A 17,424-nucleotide genomic window follows, 5' to 3' on the forward strand; every position below is an offset into this window, starting at 1 on the left:
CCCCCTCCGCCCCACCCCGGCTCAGCTTGGCGCCTGTGGCTGAGGTCACCTCCTGGCTCTCCGTGGGGTGATGTTGAAGGGGGGTCCAGGTCGCCCCAAGGCCTTCGGGAACAGGTCTATCCACATCTGCAGCTTCCCCTGGGGAAACACGCACCATTCCCTCGTACCCATTCCACCCGTCCGGCCGTCACCAAGGGCCTTCTCTGGGCCAGAGGCTTGGGGTGTGGGACAGAGACCAGGCCCCACAGCCCCAGGCAGGGAGTCACAGGGCTGGTGTGGAGGTGAGTCCCACTGTCCTAGGGGAGCCCACCCCACTGCAAGCCAAGTGCAGTTCTTGTGCCTATCTTAGAGAAGGAGCAGCGGTCGAAGTGACTCCTGCACGGTCACAGACACAGAGGACAAAAGAGATGAAGTTGCAAAGCCGTGCAACAGTGGGGTGGCTGGAAGTCAGACCCTGAGGGCCAGGGCACACTTAGCTCCAAACAACCGGGCTGACGTCCCCTGACCATTCAGAGAGACGGCTCTCCTGGGCCTTCTCTTGGCCTGTAACCTCTGTTCTCCTCCTCCTCCAAAAACCCAGCTCTGTGCTCCCTCCTCCACGAGGCCTCCCGAGCTGCTGTCTGCACTCGCCTACCCTACACAGGAGGATTCTCTTGCTCCCTCCCGACAGCCGCTCTCTGTGGTTCCCCGGCCATTTCCTCCCAGCCACCCTATCTGAACACCTCGCCATGGACCAGTACAGGCCTGGCCCACTGAGGCTGACTGGTGGCAGTGGGACAGGGAGCCCCTGGGTCCAGGGTGGAACAGCAAGGCCTCATGTGATGGCGGAGGGGGCTGGAGGCCCCTACAAGGGGATGAAGACAGCTCATAGACTTGGTCGCGGGTCCTGGAAGCAGCCAGGGAGACCAGGCCCTGGAGACCTCTCCCGGGTACACAGTGACCACCCAGACTGAAACAACAGGCCACGGGGGGCATGGCCGGACCCTAAGCTCCCCGCTGGCTTCCATGCTGTCCTCAGGGTGGGGCTCACTGGGGTTCAAGGACTATGGGGTCATGGGGTCGAGATCCGACCTGCTCGATGTTGGGCTGCAGGGGGCTGTAGAGGGGCCGCGACTCCACGTGCTCTGGAACCAGGCCCTGCTGCTGGAGGACGTGCAGAGCCAGGCGCTCCTGCACTGGACCCAGGTGGGGGTTCGGGATTCTGCCAGCCTCTGCCCAAGGAGAAAACAAAAGGTTGCAGGAGCCGAAGGGTAAGAGACAGTGGGGCTGCCTGGGGGCCACAGGAAGCCCTCGCTCCCCAGCCTGGCCACACCCATTTGCTCTTCATGTCTAGCTTTCCATAGGGAGCCTTGTTGTCCGTGGGCTCCTGGCTTAAGATCAGAGACTCCCTACTGCAATCACTTCCACCAAGCCTCTTCTGGAAAGTTCTTCCTTGTTTCCACCAATACCAATCCTTCCTGTCCCACGAGGCCCACCCATCCCGATTGCTTGCAGCCGGAAGCCTCAGCGACCTCTGCCCCAGGCTGGCATCTCAGAGGGGTCACGCCTGTAAGTTGCTCTGTTGGCAGCAGCAGCAGCAGCGACAGCAGCAGCAGCGACAGCACACACTTCTAGAGCAGGGCTGTGTGTGTACAGGCACTGCTCCACATCGACACCTGCCACTCCCGTTAGGCCCCGGAAGCTAAGGGAGGGCTCTCACCATCCCCATCTTACATGCTGGGAACTCTGGAGCATAGCAGCGCCTCCCAGCCCGCCACGGGCCCCCACTGCTCTCTTAGGAAAGGCGACACATGGCACGGCTGCCCCTTTCTCTTTTGTTTCCCAACACAGCACCTGGATCGAGGATGGGGCCCTCAGGTGGGGAGAGGACCCGGGGTGCTCCTCACCCTGAGAAGCCTGGATGGCTGTTTAGCAACATGAACTCAGAGCGCCCTGTGACAGAAGACCTGATGGCGGTGGGGGTTCACGTGCAGCTACACACACACACACACAGGCACGCATACCTCAGCTGTGCCCTTGTGCACCAGCATCCACACCCGTCCCCCAGCATGCCTGCTCTGCCACCTGAACAGGGGCCCCAGAGGGAGAGGCATGGCTGCCTGAGCAGTCCGGCCCTGCTCGTAGCTAGCTGGCTGACTCTGGACAGGCTGTGAATCACTGGTAGCCTTCAGGGACTCACCTGCCCGGGCAGACAGACGTGGGACTGCTCTGCCCTTAGCTCTCTGTTTCCTATGGATTCACGATCCTGAGCCCTGGCCCCTGTGCTAAAGCTGCCCACAGAAGGAAATGAAACTACTCCCCCAAAACAGACACACACCGTGTGGGAGAGAACGGCTGTGAGTCAGGTGGAGGGAAGGGATGCTAATGGCCAAGTCTGGCTCAGCCGTGACCTGGAAGGATTAGGAAAACAGAAGGGGGTGGGAGGAACCTGGGGTTGGGGGCATCAAAGCCATCGTTTCCCCTTCATAACCTCGGCTCCAGCTCCAACATCAAACATCTTTGAAACAGGAGGCGAGGGGCCACCTGGGCCTGTAAACACCTGCAGGGAGTCTGGGCAGCTCTGGGTGGGCGAGGCCAGCCTGTGGCACCCCCGGCACTCAGAGAACATGTGGCAGGACCCACAGCACTGCGTAGCCGGGGGCCCCACAGGCCTGCTTAGGTGCGTGGCTGTGCACCCGAGGAGCCCAGAAGGTGCATCAGTGACAAGCTGGTGCCCTGGGGCGGACAGAAAACTGTTCCTCAGAGGTAGCCCACACCCCGGCTCCAGCTAGGAGGAGACAGATCCTAGCTCTGGCCCTGACAGCCCTTTACTTGCCCAGATGGTCCTGAACCTGGCCTTGGACTGACCCCTGAGCCTGACCCTTCAGACTCCTGATTTCCACAGCAGCATCCCAGGGGAGCGAGCTTAGCCCATGCATGCTGCCCCAGAAAGATCCAGGGCAACCCTGCTGACGTGGAGTGTGTCCGTGTGGCCCTCTGTGACGTGGGCAGGCCTGCAAGAGAAGAGGAGGGAGAGCCCTCCATGGCACGGGGCCGTGTGCCAGCTCACCTATGTCCTCAATGGTGTACTCTTTACCCTGGAAGGTCACATGGTCTGTCCAGTACACGGGGGCCTTGACTCGGTGCTGCTGGCAGAAGAGGTGGAGGAGCTGGGAGGGGCGGAGCTGGTCCCTCCACTGGTTTGGTCCAGAGCTGAAGTCCAAGCACACAACAAAGATGAAGCACTCCAAGGGTGCTGAGCAGGGCAGAGGGGCGCACAGTGACCTGGACCCCCCACACCCCCGCCCCATGCACAGCCTCACCCACCCTTCACAACGCCAACAGTCACGTGCCATGACTGGGTATTCCCATTTCACGGATGAAGAAACTGAGGCCCAGAGAGCTAAGGACTGGTCTGCATGCATACAGGATTGGAAGTTAAATGTTTCCAATTTCCAAAGCAGAGACTTAGACCCAAACAGACCCCAGATGGCAGAAGGGGGCACTGTCCACACCTCTTCCTCCAACAGACTGTCACGCATCTCCCCTTACAGCCCCGTCAGCACCCATGTGTCCCACTGTGTGTCTCCCTTCCTCCTTTCCCTCCCTCTCCAGGCCTCAGTGATACATGAAGGGAAGCTAAATTATAACCTGAGGGGAAGCCAGGTTCTTAGAGTCACAGCTTCCTCATCTGTGGAGTGGGGACAAAACCCTCAACGGGCTGAGTGCAAGAACGCCCGAGAAGGGCTAAGCCCTGGGAATGGCCCACGGCAAGCGCTCAGGGTGCATGGGAGAAGTCAGCTCACACACGTACATGCAATAGGTCTGTGGGAGGCCACAGCGAGCCCCAAACTTGGACAGCAGCCTGTTCTCCAGGTCGATGACCGTCTCCCCGATTTTCTCATCCTTGGAGAGGAGGTCATAGTCATAGAGAGCGACCCTCAGGTCCTTCTCCAGGGGCAGGGTGCAGGTGAGCTCGAACATCCTGCAGGAGGAGCCACGGTCAGCACGCCCCCAGCTCCCGCACGTCCTCAGACACGGCGGGAACTCAAGCAAGTGGCGGGGCCAGGACAGGCCCCAAGAGCCATCCCAGCAGGTCCACTTCCTCAGCCGTCCTGCGGCCCTCAGAGCAACCACCCTGGGCTTTGCTGAGTGTGTGCGAGGTTTCCCGTACACCGGGCTGATGCCTGACGGGCCACAGCAGGAAAGCAGGAGTTGGAGCAGAACCTTAAAGCCGAAGTGCTCCCCGTGTCACCGGGAGACACGAGATGTGACACTGCAGAGCCATGCATCAGAGCTCTGGAACTCACACCAAGGGAGTGGCCTGGAACCCACTTTCTGGACTCTTGGGGCTTCACGTCTGCTTCCAGGGTGGGGTGTGAAAAAGATGTCTTTGAAGAGAGCCCCCCTGCTGCGTCTGAGACCCTCACCTTCCATGGGGGCAGAAGTAGGGGCATTATTTCCTCTCTCCTTGAGATGAGCTGCCTGTAGGTGGGAGACCCAAGGCCGGTGCCTGACTCCCACTCAAGACAGCTAACGTGGTTTGTGGCAAAGAGGAGGAAGGAGGGGCCCAGTTCATGGCTGGGCAAGGACACGGGCTTCACATGCAGGAGAAAGGCCACCGTGAGGCCAGACTCGAGCTGTTCTGGCTTCTGGCCAGAGGGAGCTCCACGAGTTCCAACAGCCAGAGACTCTGAAGTAGACCACCCAACGGCCAGGAGCTGTGGGGCGTCCAGCTAAGGGCAGGCGGCATCCACCATAGCCCAGGAGGTGCAGAGGGAGGGCTCCGAGGGGCTCTGAGCGGAAGCTCCAGAAAGCACCCACAAGATGATGAATCAGCTTGAAGCACCCGACATCCAGAGTGCACAGACAACAGGGCAGTCGGCAGACGAAATGCGCCCCTTCCTCAGGGTGAGCTTCCTGGCCCAGGCCGCACAGCAGTCACAGATGTCGGCGGCTGGCTCAGTCTCCTTCCGTCCACGCACTCACCCCTTGACAAAGGACCTGGCTAGGGAAGGGGAAAGGGAAAATTCTCTCCTGCAAAGTCACCTGGGTGCTTGCGGATGCACGTGAATGGGCACTGGCTTCAGCCCTGAGAAGGTGGGTCTGTGACTCAAAGTGGCTGAGGGGCAAGAGAGAACAGCTGCCCACTGGCCCCAGCATCCCCTTGGGCAGAAGGGCAGGTCACCCGCCACCCCACCCCCCGCCAGGAGTGAATGTTTACAGGGTCCTGGCAAAGTGACCACAAAGTCGGGTTTTGATTCTGTCTCATGAGCTGTGTTTGTTCAACCCAGGGACTGGAGAATGAGCCTCCGCTGTGAGGGGAGGGAGGCTCAAGCATGGCCACGCTTCGGGGTGATGGGAAACAGGCACGAGAGGGGCTTTTCTGCACGCACGCCCTCACCTGCCCAGCCCTGACATCATGCAACAGCCTGCCTTCCACCCCTCCCCAGTGCACTGCCCCATTTCCATGAGCCCTTGGTGCTCACTGAACAGAGTTCCTGTCTCCCACCTGCTGAATTCCCTCCAGCTCCAGGGCGGTGGTGGCCCATCACCGGCCAGGATTGGTGCCCCTTCAAGAATGACATTTCTCCAGGCTGACAGGCCCTGGGTGCAGGGCTGAGTGACCACAAGGAAGTCCACAGACACTGGCCGTGAATTCTCTATGTTACTTCATGATACGGCAAAGCCAGGTGCGGTCTCCCACTACTCTCCCTGGGAGCCTACCCTGCCCTGTTCTGAGCTTGCAGAATCATCGTACTATCCTGGCTCCACATGCTTCCTTAGCTCTCCACTATGGACACACAAGGAACTCTAAAAGAAATACTGACTAAATGCAATGTGGTACCCTGGGTGGCATCCTGGAACAATAAAAAGACATACGTTGGATCCTGATAAAAGCCTGCAGTTTGGTTAGCGGTAATGCACCAATGTCATTTTCTTCATGTTGACAAATGTGCCATGGTTAGGCAAGATACTAATGGTGGAGGAAATGGGGCAAAGGCTGTGCCATCTCTGTAACTTTTCTGTAAATGTAAAATAATTCCAAAGAAAAAGTTCATCCAAAAAACAAGGCAGAATTAGCAAATGCCTCCTCTGAGCGTCCATGGAGACTCCTGACTTAGACGTAACCTTGTGTGCTTACCTAGGAGCTTCCGCCAGAACTCGAGCCTTTAGCACAAGGAGAAGTGGCTGAGGCGGCCACATCTCCCCCACTCGACTGTGGCCTGTCCGCATAGGATCCTCCCTCCCAAGACCCAAGCTGTCCCCAAATTACTTTCCAAACACAGGCTCCAGGGTGCAGGGGATGTAGTTGTCCTGGTCGCTCACTGATTCCTTCCCTACGGAGATCTTGATGTAAGGATCACACTGGGGGAGGAGACAGAAAACGTGTAAGTGAAACCCCTCTCCCAACACATCCCTAGGACTTCTGAAGGCCATCGGGAAGCTGCCACGTGCACTGTGTCCTGCCAGCCAGGAGCCTTGCCCTGCATACCACACCACATGGCCCTGGCGTGGGCTTCTAAGCTCAGCCGCAACAGTGGGAATGGGGTGCCTAAGGGTGGGTGGGACAGGCTCCACCCTCAGAAGCACCAGTCTGTATGATTTACATGGGCAGGCCAGACTGGGCCCTCTCTGACGCTGCTGCTTAAGCAGGTAGAGAGGGAGAGAGCTGGTCAGACTGTGCCCACCTAGGCCAGCCCAGAATGTTCTCCCTGGAAGCTTTCAGCCAGCTTCCAGGAGCAGCTGAGATGGGAAAGGAAGAAGGGCTGGCCCAGCATTGAAAAGACCAAATGGTTACAAACCAACTCGTTGGTCTGAAATGTGAACCAACATACTGGCCACAAATTCTTCCCAGAAGCTATCGGTGGGCCGGGGCTGAGGATTGCTCTATTTAACTTTGAAATTCAGCACTATAGATGCATCGCCAGCCTCTATCCATCACCTCAAGGACACATACTGTGTCTAAAATGTTAAGATATGTACCCTAGTTTTGTGCCTCCAAATTCCAGTGGTCCACACCCCTGCCTTTCCTCTCTCTCTCTCTTCCCCCTGCCCTCTCTCCCTCTCCCCTTCCATTCTATCCCTGCCACTCCCTATGCCTCCAGACTCCTTCCCTCCTTCAATCCTTCTCTCCCATACTGGGCCAGAACTAGGGAAACAAGAGCTGAGGCCCAAGCCTCAGGCACAAAATTTGAGAGCCAAAAAACTCAGCAATCAAGACAATGTTTCAATGAAATATTTTAAAAATGTAAACCAATGCTAATAGTCTGTGATGAACTAAATATCAGAACTGTGAATAAAGACAGAGTGAGTAATACTGGACTTTCCTCTTGCCTCTGGCTTAGGAGTTTCTAATCCTGCTCCCTCCCTTCTGTGCATCTGTGCCAGTGAAAGCCCTCCACAATCCAGTCCCAACCTGAACCTTCAGCCTGACTTACGCCCCATCCTTGTTCTACATACACAGGACACAATCTTCCAAATCTTTGCCTATGCTTCGACTCTTCTGAAAATGATAATTTTTTTTAATCCTTAAGAGTTATTTGGGAAACCTCCTGCATCTGTCCAAAGTCCTTCAGCCTTCTCCAAACTCCTAGAGAACTTGGTCCTTGATGGAACTCCGTCCTGCCCCATCTGGTTTGTCTGGTTTCCCCAGTTTGCTGTGAACTCACTGGGGTGGAGACTGTGGCCAGATGCCACAGGCCATCTGTTCCTACACCCCCTATTCTGGTGAAGGTAAGGGTTCTAGACATGTTACCTTCCCGTTGGGGTCCTTGGGCTGCAGGCCAAAGGCACGGACGATGTAGATACGGACCAAGCACTCCTGTGGCCCCTGGGCAGCCAGCTGGTGGAACTGTCTGGGGGGCATGGGGATAGCTGGGTCTTCTGGGAGTGGATAAATTTTGAAGAGGCCCTGAAAACAATGAGGGGTTCACTTTTTATTTTGCCATCACTGTCACCGACACAATCACCGTTATGACCATCACACTCATCTCTATGAGAGTCATTGCTACAGCGATCACCCAGCCCATCGCCGCTCCACCACCGTCAGATTCTGCAGCAGCGGCAGCACTGCCGCCAGCATCAGCACCACGTGACCAGTGTCGTTGCCACGCCTCTCCCTTCCCCACCTAGTGCTGTAACAACAGTCCCAGGGCTGCCTGGGTTAGGGATGCTTCCTCGAGGACTTACCTTGAATTCCCCAATGACAGACGGATCTTCCACCTCTTCCTGAGTCTTGCCCCGGTAGAGCTTGAAGGTGTTACAAAAGTCAGACAGGCCCTCGAAGGCCTCCACATTCTCCAGCTGGGTGTCATAGACCTGCCACATGGTGGGGATGAGGGATGAGGACAGGAGAGGAAGTAGAGAGGCAGCAGAGGAAGAGGGAATGGTAAAGGAGGTGAAGGGTGACAGCATGAGAGGGAAGGAGAGGACACAAAACAGAGGAGGAGAAAATGAGGAAAGAAAACAAAGCACAAAGGAATGGAGGCCAGGAGCATGGGGTTGGGGAGGTCAAGAGGTGAGAGAGAAAGTCAAATAAGGAGCAGTGGCACCAGTCAAAGACAGGCTTCTCTGGTCAATCAAATACCCTGGATATGGGAGAGCTGTCGCATCCATGCGTGTTACAGTTTTAGGGGACCAAGATCCCAAACAAATGAAAAGTTGACTGTATTTTAATTTGAAGACAGAGATACAGCTCTGAAAAATTAACAGGTCAGCATTTCAAGCAAAAATGCTCACTGTTCAGTATGTCCAATGACAATGGTATCAAATATCAGGTCTGGTATATGTTCTGAGAAATACTTTATAGCCAGTCATTTTTATTTATTAGGGCAGTGTTTTGGAATTGCTTAGGCTTAAGTGAATCCAGTTTTTTTTTTTATTTTAGATAATATAATGTACCCAATAAATATTAATATTAAATTGGTTAATATACACGCTGACTCTCTCACCTTTATAATATTATTTCTCATTTAGACCCGGTTTAAGTTCTACCTCTCCTGTGAGGCCCAAGGTCCACCTCTTTTAAGAAATATTTTATTGTGCAAGTGATATAGGATATCAAAAATTAGAAAATCTAATCAAATATAAAGAAAGAATGAATGCTGACAAATTCTGATTCCACAAAATAACTAGTTATTTAGCATTTGGTAAGTGTCCCTTTGAACAGTGTACACAGACACACACACACACACACACACACACAAGGACTTCAAAAATTTCATGGAAAATGGAATTCAAAGTAGCATTTTTGATGCAAAAAAGTTCAAATTCACATATTGCTTTTAGAGTATAAATTTTCTATGAACTTGCTGGAGACCCTTCATATATATAATTTCAAAGTTTTTTGCACCAAAATAAGCTTATCCTTTAATTCCATTTTTCCGTGAACTTTTAAAGTATCAGACTTCAGGCCGGCGCCGCGGCTCACTAGGCTAATCCTCCGCCTAGCGGCGCCGGCACACCGGGTTCTAGTCCCGGTTGGGGCACCGGATTCTGTCCCGGTTGCCCCTCTTCCAGGCCAGCCCTCTGCTGTGGCCCGGGAGTGCAGTGGAGGATGGCCCAGGTGCTTGGGCCCTGCACCCCATGGGAGACCAGGAAAAGCACCTGGCTCCTGGCTCCTGCCATCGGATCAGCGCGGTGCGCCGGCCGCGGCGGCCATTGGAGGGTGAACCAACGGCAAAGGAAGACCTTTCTCTCTGTCTCTCTCTCTCACTGTCCACTCTGCCTGTCAAAAAAAAATAAAAATAAAAAAAAATAAATAAATAAAGTATCAGACTTCAAAACATTCATAGAAAAATGTAATTAAAAGATGGGAATTTAAAAAAATAAGCTCCCTTTCTCAACAGAAGCTCCATCAAGTTCAAGACACTTTTGTAAGGCAGGATACAAGCCATTCAGGGCACTGCTGAAGAGGTGAGGGTCCTGGGCGTTTAACCAAGTTCTGCAGTACTTTTCACAAGTCTGCCTATTTAAGTAGCCATTCATCTATGTTCAGTAAGCCCGTGTATGTTTATCTGCTTTATCTCACTTTTTAGTTGTCTTCGCAGAGACTCCAATTGTGCAGATGTTGGGTCTCCTCCCCGCTGACTTTCCCATAGATCATTTACTCTTCACTCCTCTACAACTTCCCCTTTGCTTCCATCTCATGTTGCTTTCTACTTTCTGTCCTCCAGGCCCCTCCTTATACTTCCTACATGGCCACTCTGCCCAGAAATGCTTCCAGTTTCACATCTGCTTCTCTTTCCCAAGTCCCACACTTCATACTTCTTGTGGCCACTCATCTAATCATTCTGTAAGCATTCTTTTATTTCTGCTTGCCTTCTGACTGCCCAGTTTTAAAAAGTTCACAGCTAAACATTTTCCCTCTTCTGTTCTTTGGTAATTTTTTTCTGGTGCATATATATCTTTTTTCTAGTAAATTTTCACTTGTACTTTGTGTGTGTGCATGTGCAGGATGTTTAAATTACCACTGTGCCGTTTCTGACTTCTTGTCACAATTCCCTCTATTCCCACCACGAAGACAGACTGCTTCCTTCAAACATGGCTCATCTGTGTGATGCTTGTGTAGCTCCACCATCTCTGCTTCTCTGGGTCAACCTAGGTCTAGGAGATGTCTGTCGTCTCCTGAACCTGCTCCAAAGTTCTCAGATCCACTGTTCTAAATAAGGAAGCTAATACCAATGTTTCATGGTGAAACCTCAATTTTGGGAGCTATATTTTAAAATCTTATTATGAATATTCTCAGGCACTCACAAAAGAAAAGAGAACAAGAAAATAAACCCCCATGGGCTCCTCATCTGTATGAAAGAACCATCGATATTCTTCTATCAGGAAGCCTAGCGTTTGTGGGGCTTTCTGAAACCAGCTGCCTCAAGGGCCTTCCATCATTCTCATGCATCTTCTCTCCGTTTACTGTTGAGTGGCCTCTACCCAATCCCGCCTGTCTTTGGGCAGCCCTTACATATATTTTGGAGTCTGTGGCTTTCATTTGTTTCCAACTTTTCTGAAAAATGAATTTTGTGGGTTTGAATGATTTCCAACAGAAAAGGGGAAAAATGCTGACTTATGCAGCCATGTTCATACTGGAAGTCCCAATAAAATACTTTATAATTTCCAAGTGGTTGGACTTTTTGTTTAAACTTTGATTATTAATTTCTCATTTTATTGCATTTTAATCTGTCTTGTATGATTTCTGATTTTGGTAACATTACTAAACTAATATGTGATCAAATTTTGAAAGTGTTCTCTGAGCATTAGGAAAAAATGTACTCTATTTTTTATTTTCTCAATTTCAAAGCTAGAATTTTAGCTTCATGTAAAGTGACAATTTTAACTTGACATAGCTTACAAAAACATTTACCTTGTTATTCAGATCTTCTATTTCTTTATTTATTTATTGCCTGCTTACTTGGTCAAGGAGGAATGTGCATCAAAATCACCCCTGCAACTTTCATTTCTGTCATGATGTTCTTTTAATTCTGTGAGCTACTGGTTTATATATTTCTCTCTAATTTTGGTGTTAGAATTTCTAAGCTTTGGGGGACTTTTCATTGATATGGATATCTTTCATTTAAATCAAATGCTATTTTGTTTCCTTTGCTTTAAGTTAAATTCTATCCACTTCCCTTTTGTTTGCCCAAGTATTTATTTTTCAGCCATCCTATGCTGTGTTGTTCTAGATGTGCCTTTTAAGGACAACATGACTCTGGCTCTTGATGTAATCTGAGAGTTCTTATCACTTAATGGAGAAGGTTAACCTACTTTCATCTATTAAGAAAGCAAGGGTTTTGTTCCTTTTCTATTGCGTTTGTGCATGCGTCCTTGCTACCTCTTGTATCTCCAACACTTTGCCGTTTGGATTATGAGTTGTTCTTTCTCACACTTGTAACTTCTAAACTGTGTTCTCTCCTCCACCCACCACGTGCCTGATTCTCTCCATCATGCTGCTGGCTGTTTCTCAAAGACCTGTGCTGGTGGTGGTGGTGTTCTCCCACTTCCTTGTCCTTAAAGAACCAACGTCCCTTCTAGGCCTAGTTTCGCCCCAGCACCATCTGAATGCATTTTGCTCTCTTGAGCCTATTCTCACTTGGATGCTGTCAGAGGCCACCTCAGAGAGGTCAGGCCGGAGGGCCGGGTGCCAGCTACACATCCGGTATCTGGGGAGGAGAGAGAGAGGCCAGGGCCAGGGCCATGGGGCCACCATGGCAGGAATCATCATTCTTGCTTGTTTTTTTTCATATTTTTGGCAAGGCCACAGTACCACATGCCAGACCTAATGTGTCGGACCTTCTTCCTGGTACACAAATAGTTCTGTCTCTGTGCCCGACCTCACATGCCCAACTCCCGAGGCAATGAAGAACATGTTGCTTGAGGCTTGCCCTTGCTGCCTGTGGCCTAGTCTCTGAGCAGCCAGGTGTCCAGCAACAACTCACCAGACAGCCTCCAGCGCAGGAGAGCCAACAATGCCCACCCAGGGAGATCGCCCGGTACAGTCCCCGAGGGCTCTCGGCCAGCAGCATCAGCGAGAGCCCAGGCCCAGCTCGCCTCACCTCTCACTCATCCAGTCCCCTACGGGGCTCCAGGGGGCTTCCCAAGGGTCTAACATCCTGGGCTCACCACCCGTTCTCTCTTCCCCATGCCTGGGCAGTAACCGTGGGGTTCAGAGTCTCCCCCACTTGTGTTTCCAGAAACACCAAGTGAAAATACAGAGCATCCAGTTATACAAGGGACTCTTCAGAGAAATTTCATAGAAAATGCCCGTTAGGAGTTCTGTGCATAGAGTTCAAAAAACCTTTGCACCCAAATAAACAGCTTCCAATTTCATTTTTCTACAAAGCTTTTTAAATACCCTCATATTTGAATTTCACCTAAAATTATGAGGAATAATTTTAGATAAGTATGTCCTACCTAATGTTTGAAGCACATTTATACCAAAAATGTATTCATTATTTACCTGAAACTCAGTGTAACTGGGCATTCTAAATTTTGTCTGGCAACCCTATTCTGGAGATTATACAACTCTTTGGGAAGAATTTTTGAGTCACTTCTGGCTATCTTTTTAAAAACTAGTTCACTTTCAAAATATTGAATTGTACTGTAGAATTTCCTTAAAATATTAGAATTTGGGTGGTTCAATTCTGATTCTTTTTACAGAAACAGAGTTTATCATAGTTTTATATTTGCTAGGTAAGTTCTGCCCCAATTTTAGGGGCTGGGCGGGAGAAGGGGGAGGTCAGAGGTACAGTCTCAACTGACTTTCCTTTTCAATATAAATTTCCCATTATAGCAAATTTCAAATAATATTGAAAGAGAACAGTGAGGGGCCGGTGCTGTGGCGTAGCAGGTAAAGCTGCCGCCTGCAGTGCCAGCATCCCACATGGTCACCAGTTTGAGTCCTGGCTGCTCCACTTCCCATCCAGCTCTCTTGCTGTGGCCTGGGAAAGCAGTAAAAACTGGCCCAAGTCCTTGGGCCCCTGCACCTACGTGGGAGACCCGGAGGAAGCTCCTGGCTCCTGGCTTTGGGTCAGCGCAGCTCTGGCCGTTGTGGCCAATTGAGGAGTGAACCATCGGATGGAAGACCTCTCTCTCTTTCTTTGCCTCTCCTGTCTCTGTGTAACTCTTTAAAATAAATAAATAAATAAATCTTTAAAAAATAAAAAAAGAAAGAGAACAGTGAAACAAATCTCCAAGCTTTATCAATTTCCACTGTTTTGCAACTTTAAACCTTTCAATCATTTGAAAATCTGTCAGTGGGTTGCTCACACCAATCTGTCTTCCTAGTTCCTTGTTCAGGGGACAGTGAGTGCTTCTTAGGGGGCAGGGAGGATTTTGATCCCAGGTATAATTTCAGATTTTTTTTAGCACTTTCCAGAAATACTTTCTTGGTTATCACAACCCACACCAACTTCTTGCTCTAAATTGATGGCGTAGCCTTTCTCACCCCAATTAGATCATCAGAACTCGTCACCCTTGGGCACCAAATGACATCGATATATGTATGGGTATGTTTACATATATGTGTAAATTTGTACGCACAAACATGAGTATACCACAAATACACATATGTGTTATGTGTGTATATATGAATATACCATATACATGAGTGTATCACACAGGCCTATGCATATACATGCAATACAAGCATATATCATACATACATGAGTATCAGACAGAGACAAACATGATTATACTATACATATACGTGAGTATACTACATTTACATACATACATGAGTATCTTACATACATATATACATGAGTATACGATGTATATCCATGAGTATACTAAATACCTACACATACATGAGGATATGCATAAAAACAACACACGAGCATATCACATTTATACTATATACACATGTACATGGAGAATAGCATGTATTCACACAAGCACACCGTATTTGTACGTGAGCACACACAAGAGTACAGCATTATCCACATGGAACACATGAGCACACAACAGTTATATACGCCCATACCATATACATACATACACAGGAGTCTAGCACGTGTTTACCTGGAACACACAAGCGCACACAGTTGCACATACGGACACATTCCCCTCCTGTGGGGCCTCACCTTTAGTGTGTCAAAATCCTTCTCCAAGTAGGAGCCACACTTCTCCCTCTCCCCTGTGGAGGCAAAGAATTTGCTCCACCAATCGATGAACTCTTCTTCCTGAGTGCAGAGACAGAGATGGCTTAGGAGACAACCTGCAAGTAGGGCCCTTCTGAGTAAGAGTCCCCAGAACCACTGGCCGGCCTGCACTCCAATGCCGGCCTGCTGGGGGAGCTCTGGGGCAGGGAGCAGACTCCTCAGGGGAGGTTTTAACACCCAGTGGGCCTGGGAGGCATGGGCTCTGCCCCCATTTGCTGTGTGCTTCTGTTAAGCTCTCAGGCCTCCTTCTTCTGTTCCGTGAAGTGGGCATCACCATCACGGTACCCCCTATATCCCAGGGACACGCTGAAGCTAAAACCAGAGGATACGCAGGGTAACTCTAGGGGAAGAACCGATCATGTGGCTTTTAATGAATAAAATGCAGCAGATCCAGCGATGCCCAGACCCAAACGAGCCATCTAGACCTGCTGCCCTGGCAAGAAAGGAAGCCCTGGGAATCAGAACTCAGCTTCCCGCAAGGCCAGTCCAGGCAGAGACCCTGAAAATCCACAAATACCAACTGCCCTTTATTCAAAGCCGCTGCCAGATGGGGGGAATTCGGAGAGATGAAAGGGCGTCTGTGACAGCACGCTCTGCCCCTGCCTTCCTCCAGTCACTCGTATCTGCAGGAAGATGTGGCCAGGCCCATCGTGGCAAACACTGGCTCCCCACCTCTCAGCTCCTGCTCATGGTATTTCCGTGGGTCTTCTCAGTTTTGGGGCCTACACCCTCCTTCAGCCGTGTCCTGTCATCCGGACATTCAGCAAGCTCCCTGAAGGTGGGATGCTCACTCCTCCCACAGCTGCCCTGGAACCGCCCCCACCACGCCCCCCGGTAAGGCTGGGCACTGGCTCTGTGTCCACACCACTGCAGCTGCTCTGGTTCAGTGGGAAGGCACAGGGTGTCAGGAGAGCCCCTCTGAACTCGCTTTCCTCCTCTGTGAGAGGCTGGGCTACCGCATCCCCCAGGAGTCTGCTCTAATTCTGTGAAATGAGCTGGATGCCTGCTGCTGCATTTCTGAAAATGCTGGCGGCCCCCTTTGAGCCAAGGTGAGTCCTAGTTCCCACAGATGAAGGACAGGCACAAGCTGGAGCCAGGCCCAGGGCACTGGAACAGGCACCAGGGAGAGGGCAGGATGAGGATCCCAACATCCTTGTGTGGTCCCAACATCCTCATGTGGCCACCAGACGCAGAGCAGCACGGGAGCACCAGATTGGGGCAGTCACCCTCTGACCACTTACCAGGAAGGTCTTCTGCAGCAGAGCAGGGAGGAGCGGGGAGGAGCGGAGAGGAGAGGGTTAGAGGGGTTAAGATGCAGGCAAACAGAGCTTCCCGATTCCTACACTCCCGAAAGAGCCAGCTTAGAGCAAGGCAGCTCCAGGCCCTGACATCAGAAGTTCAATTTCAAGGAAAAGATGCTAGGGATGAACACACATGTACAGACACACATACCAGACTCACATAATGACCAGCACACAGAGGAAGACACATATACAGTCACGCCCAAGGGAGGTGAGTTTGCTGAAACTCTCTCTCTCTCTCTCTCTCTCTCTCTCTCACACACACACACACACACACACAGGCTAGATGTGCACCTGGGTAGACATGGAATTCAGTTTAGCTGTTAGGTTCCTCCTAAACATTTATTTTCCTTAAGCTGCGTAAAGATTTGAGTTTGTAACTTAGGCTCAGAGGCAGACACAAACACAACCACTGTATTCTGTGAAAAGGACAGACACACACGCAACAATTGCTGAAAGGTATTATACTCCTCTCAGTCTTGAAAAACCAAGTAACTTTTTAAAAAGCAGTAGGTGACGGAGGATGTAAATAATACCATTAACAGTAACAACTAAGTAGACAAAGATGAGAGAAACTAAAAACAGAAAATATACCTTCTTTTCCAGTACCCTTGGAGAACTGAGAAGAAAATAAAAAGCCACAAAGCAAATCTCAGTAAAGTTCCAGAAATAAAATCCCTATCAGTCACATTCTCTGACTGTACTGCAATACAACTAGAAATCAATGAGAAATGTTAAAAATTAAAATCTGTACCTTTTGGAAATTTAAAAGCACACTCTTACTACTCTTCTAGAACAAGGTGAAAACCAAAACCAAGATCACAGGTACCAAGAAAATACCAACCATGAGAGGCAGAGGCCCCAAAACATACGAGCTGTAGCCGTATCTACACCAGCAGAATATTCAGCCTTAAGTGTTCTCACTTTTGTATACAAAGAATGAAAATAAGTAACCTGATAATTCAAGACACTGGAAAGAGCAGAAAGATCAAAGAAGGCTGTAAGAAACTAACATTTTATAAAGGAGAAGAATATAGCAATGATAATTAAATCCCAGAGCAAGCTTTCAAAGACCACTAAAATAAACACTCATCAAAACTAATTTTTAAAAATAGGTATAATATTAGGAATGTGACAGATCAAAAACAAAATATGCTATGGTGAGAATAAAAATACTCATAAATGCATAATGTATAATATTAGTATTCTATATTAATATTTACTGGGGGAAATCAATAACAAAATCATGTAAACTCTAGATGAGGTGATTTTCTAGAAAAATATAAATTGATAACAGTGATTCAAAAGGAGCCAATTTTGAAATGATTTATAAACCTGATAAAAAGTGGAAGAGATCCCAAAGAAAGACTTCCAAGAAAGATATCGGGTCGAGCTAAGGGAAAGTTCTATCAGTGTTTTCAAAGACGAAGTCACTCTGTTCTACAACATCGACAAAGAAGAAAATGTTCCCCACTCATTTTATG

General features: G+C 50.0%; 1 protein-coding gene across 27 annotated transcripts in view; it reads right to left on the minus strand.

Annotated features, from left to right (window-relative positions):
- Positions 1-17,424, minus strand: part of DYSF (dysferlin) — a 189,747-nt gene that overhangs the window by 19,213 nt on the left and 153,110 nt on the right. For all 27 annotated transcript variants that reach the window (XM_002709783.6, XM_002709780.6, XM_002709778.6 and 24 more), the window contains 8 exons: positions 14,562-14,660; positions 8,173-8,301; positions 7,739-7,894; positions 6,257-6,348; positions 3,794-3,964; positions 3,050-3,192; positions 1,072-1,211; positions 50-138 (listed from right to left, as the gene is read on the minus strand). In XM_002709783.6, coding sequence (XP_002709829.2) covers positions 50-138; positions 1,072-1,211; positions 3,050-3,192; positions 3,794-3,964; positions 6,257-6,348; positions 7,739-7,894; positions 8,173-8,301; positions 14,562-14,660 — 1,019 coding nt within the window. The remainder of the gene's footprint in view (positions 1-49; positions 139-1,071; positions 1,212-3,049; positions 3,193-3,793; positions 3,965-6,256; positions 6,349-7,738; positions 7,895-8,172; positions 8,302-14,561; positions 14,661-17,424) is intronic.

Source organism: Oryctolagus cuniculus, chromosome 2 (genome assembly GCF_051225735.1).
Source record: "Oryctolagus cuniculus isolate XC-2025 breed Fujian yellow rabbit chromosome 2, ASM5122573v1, whole genome shotgun sequence".
Classification (NCBI taxonomy): Eukaryota; Metazoa; Chordata; class Mammalia; order Lagomorpha; family Leporidae; genus Oryctolagus; species Oryctolagus cuniculus.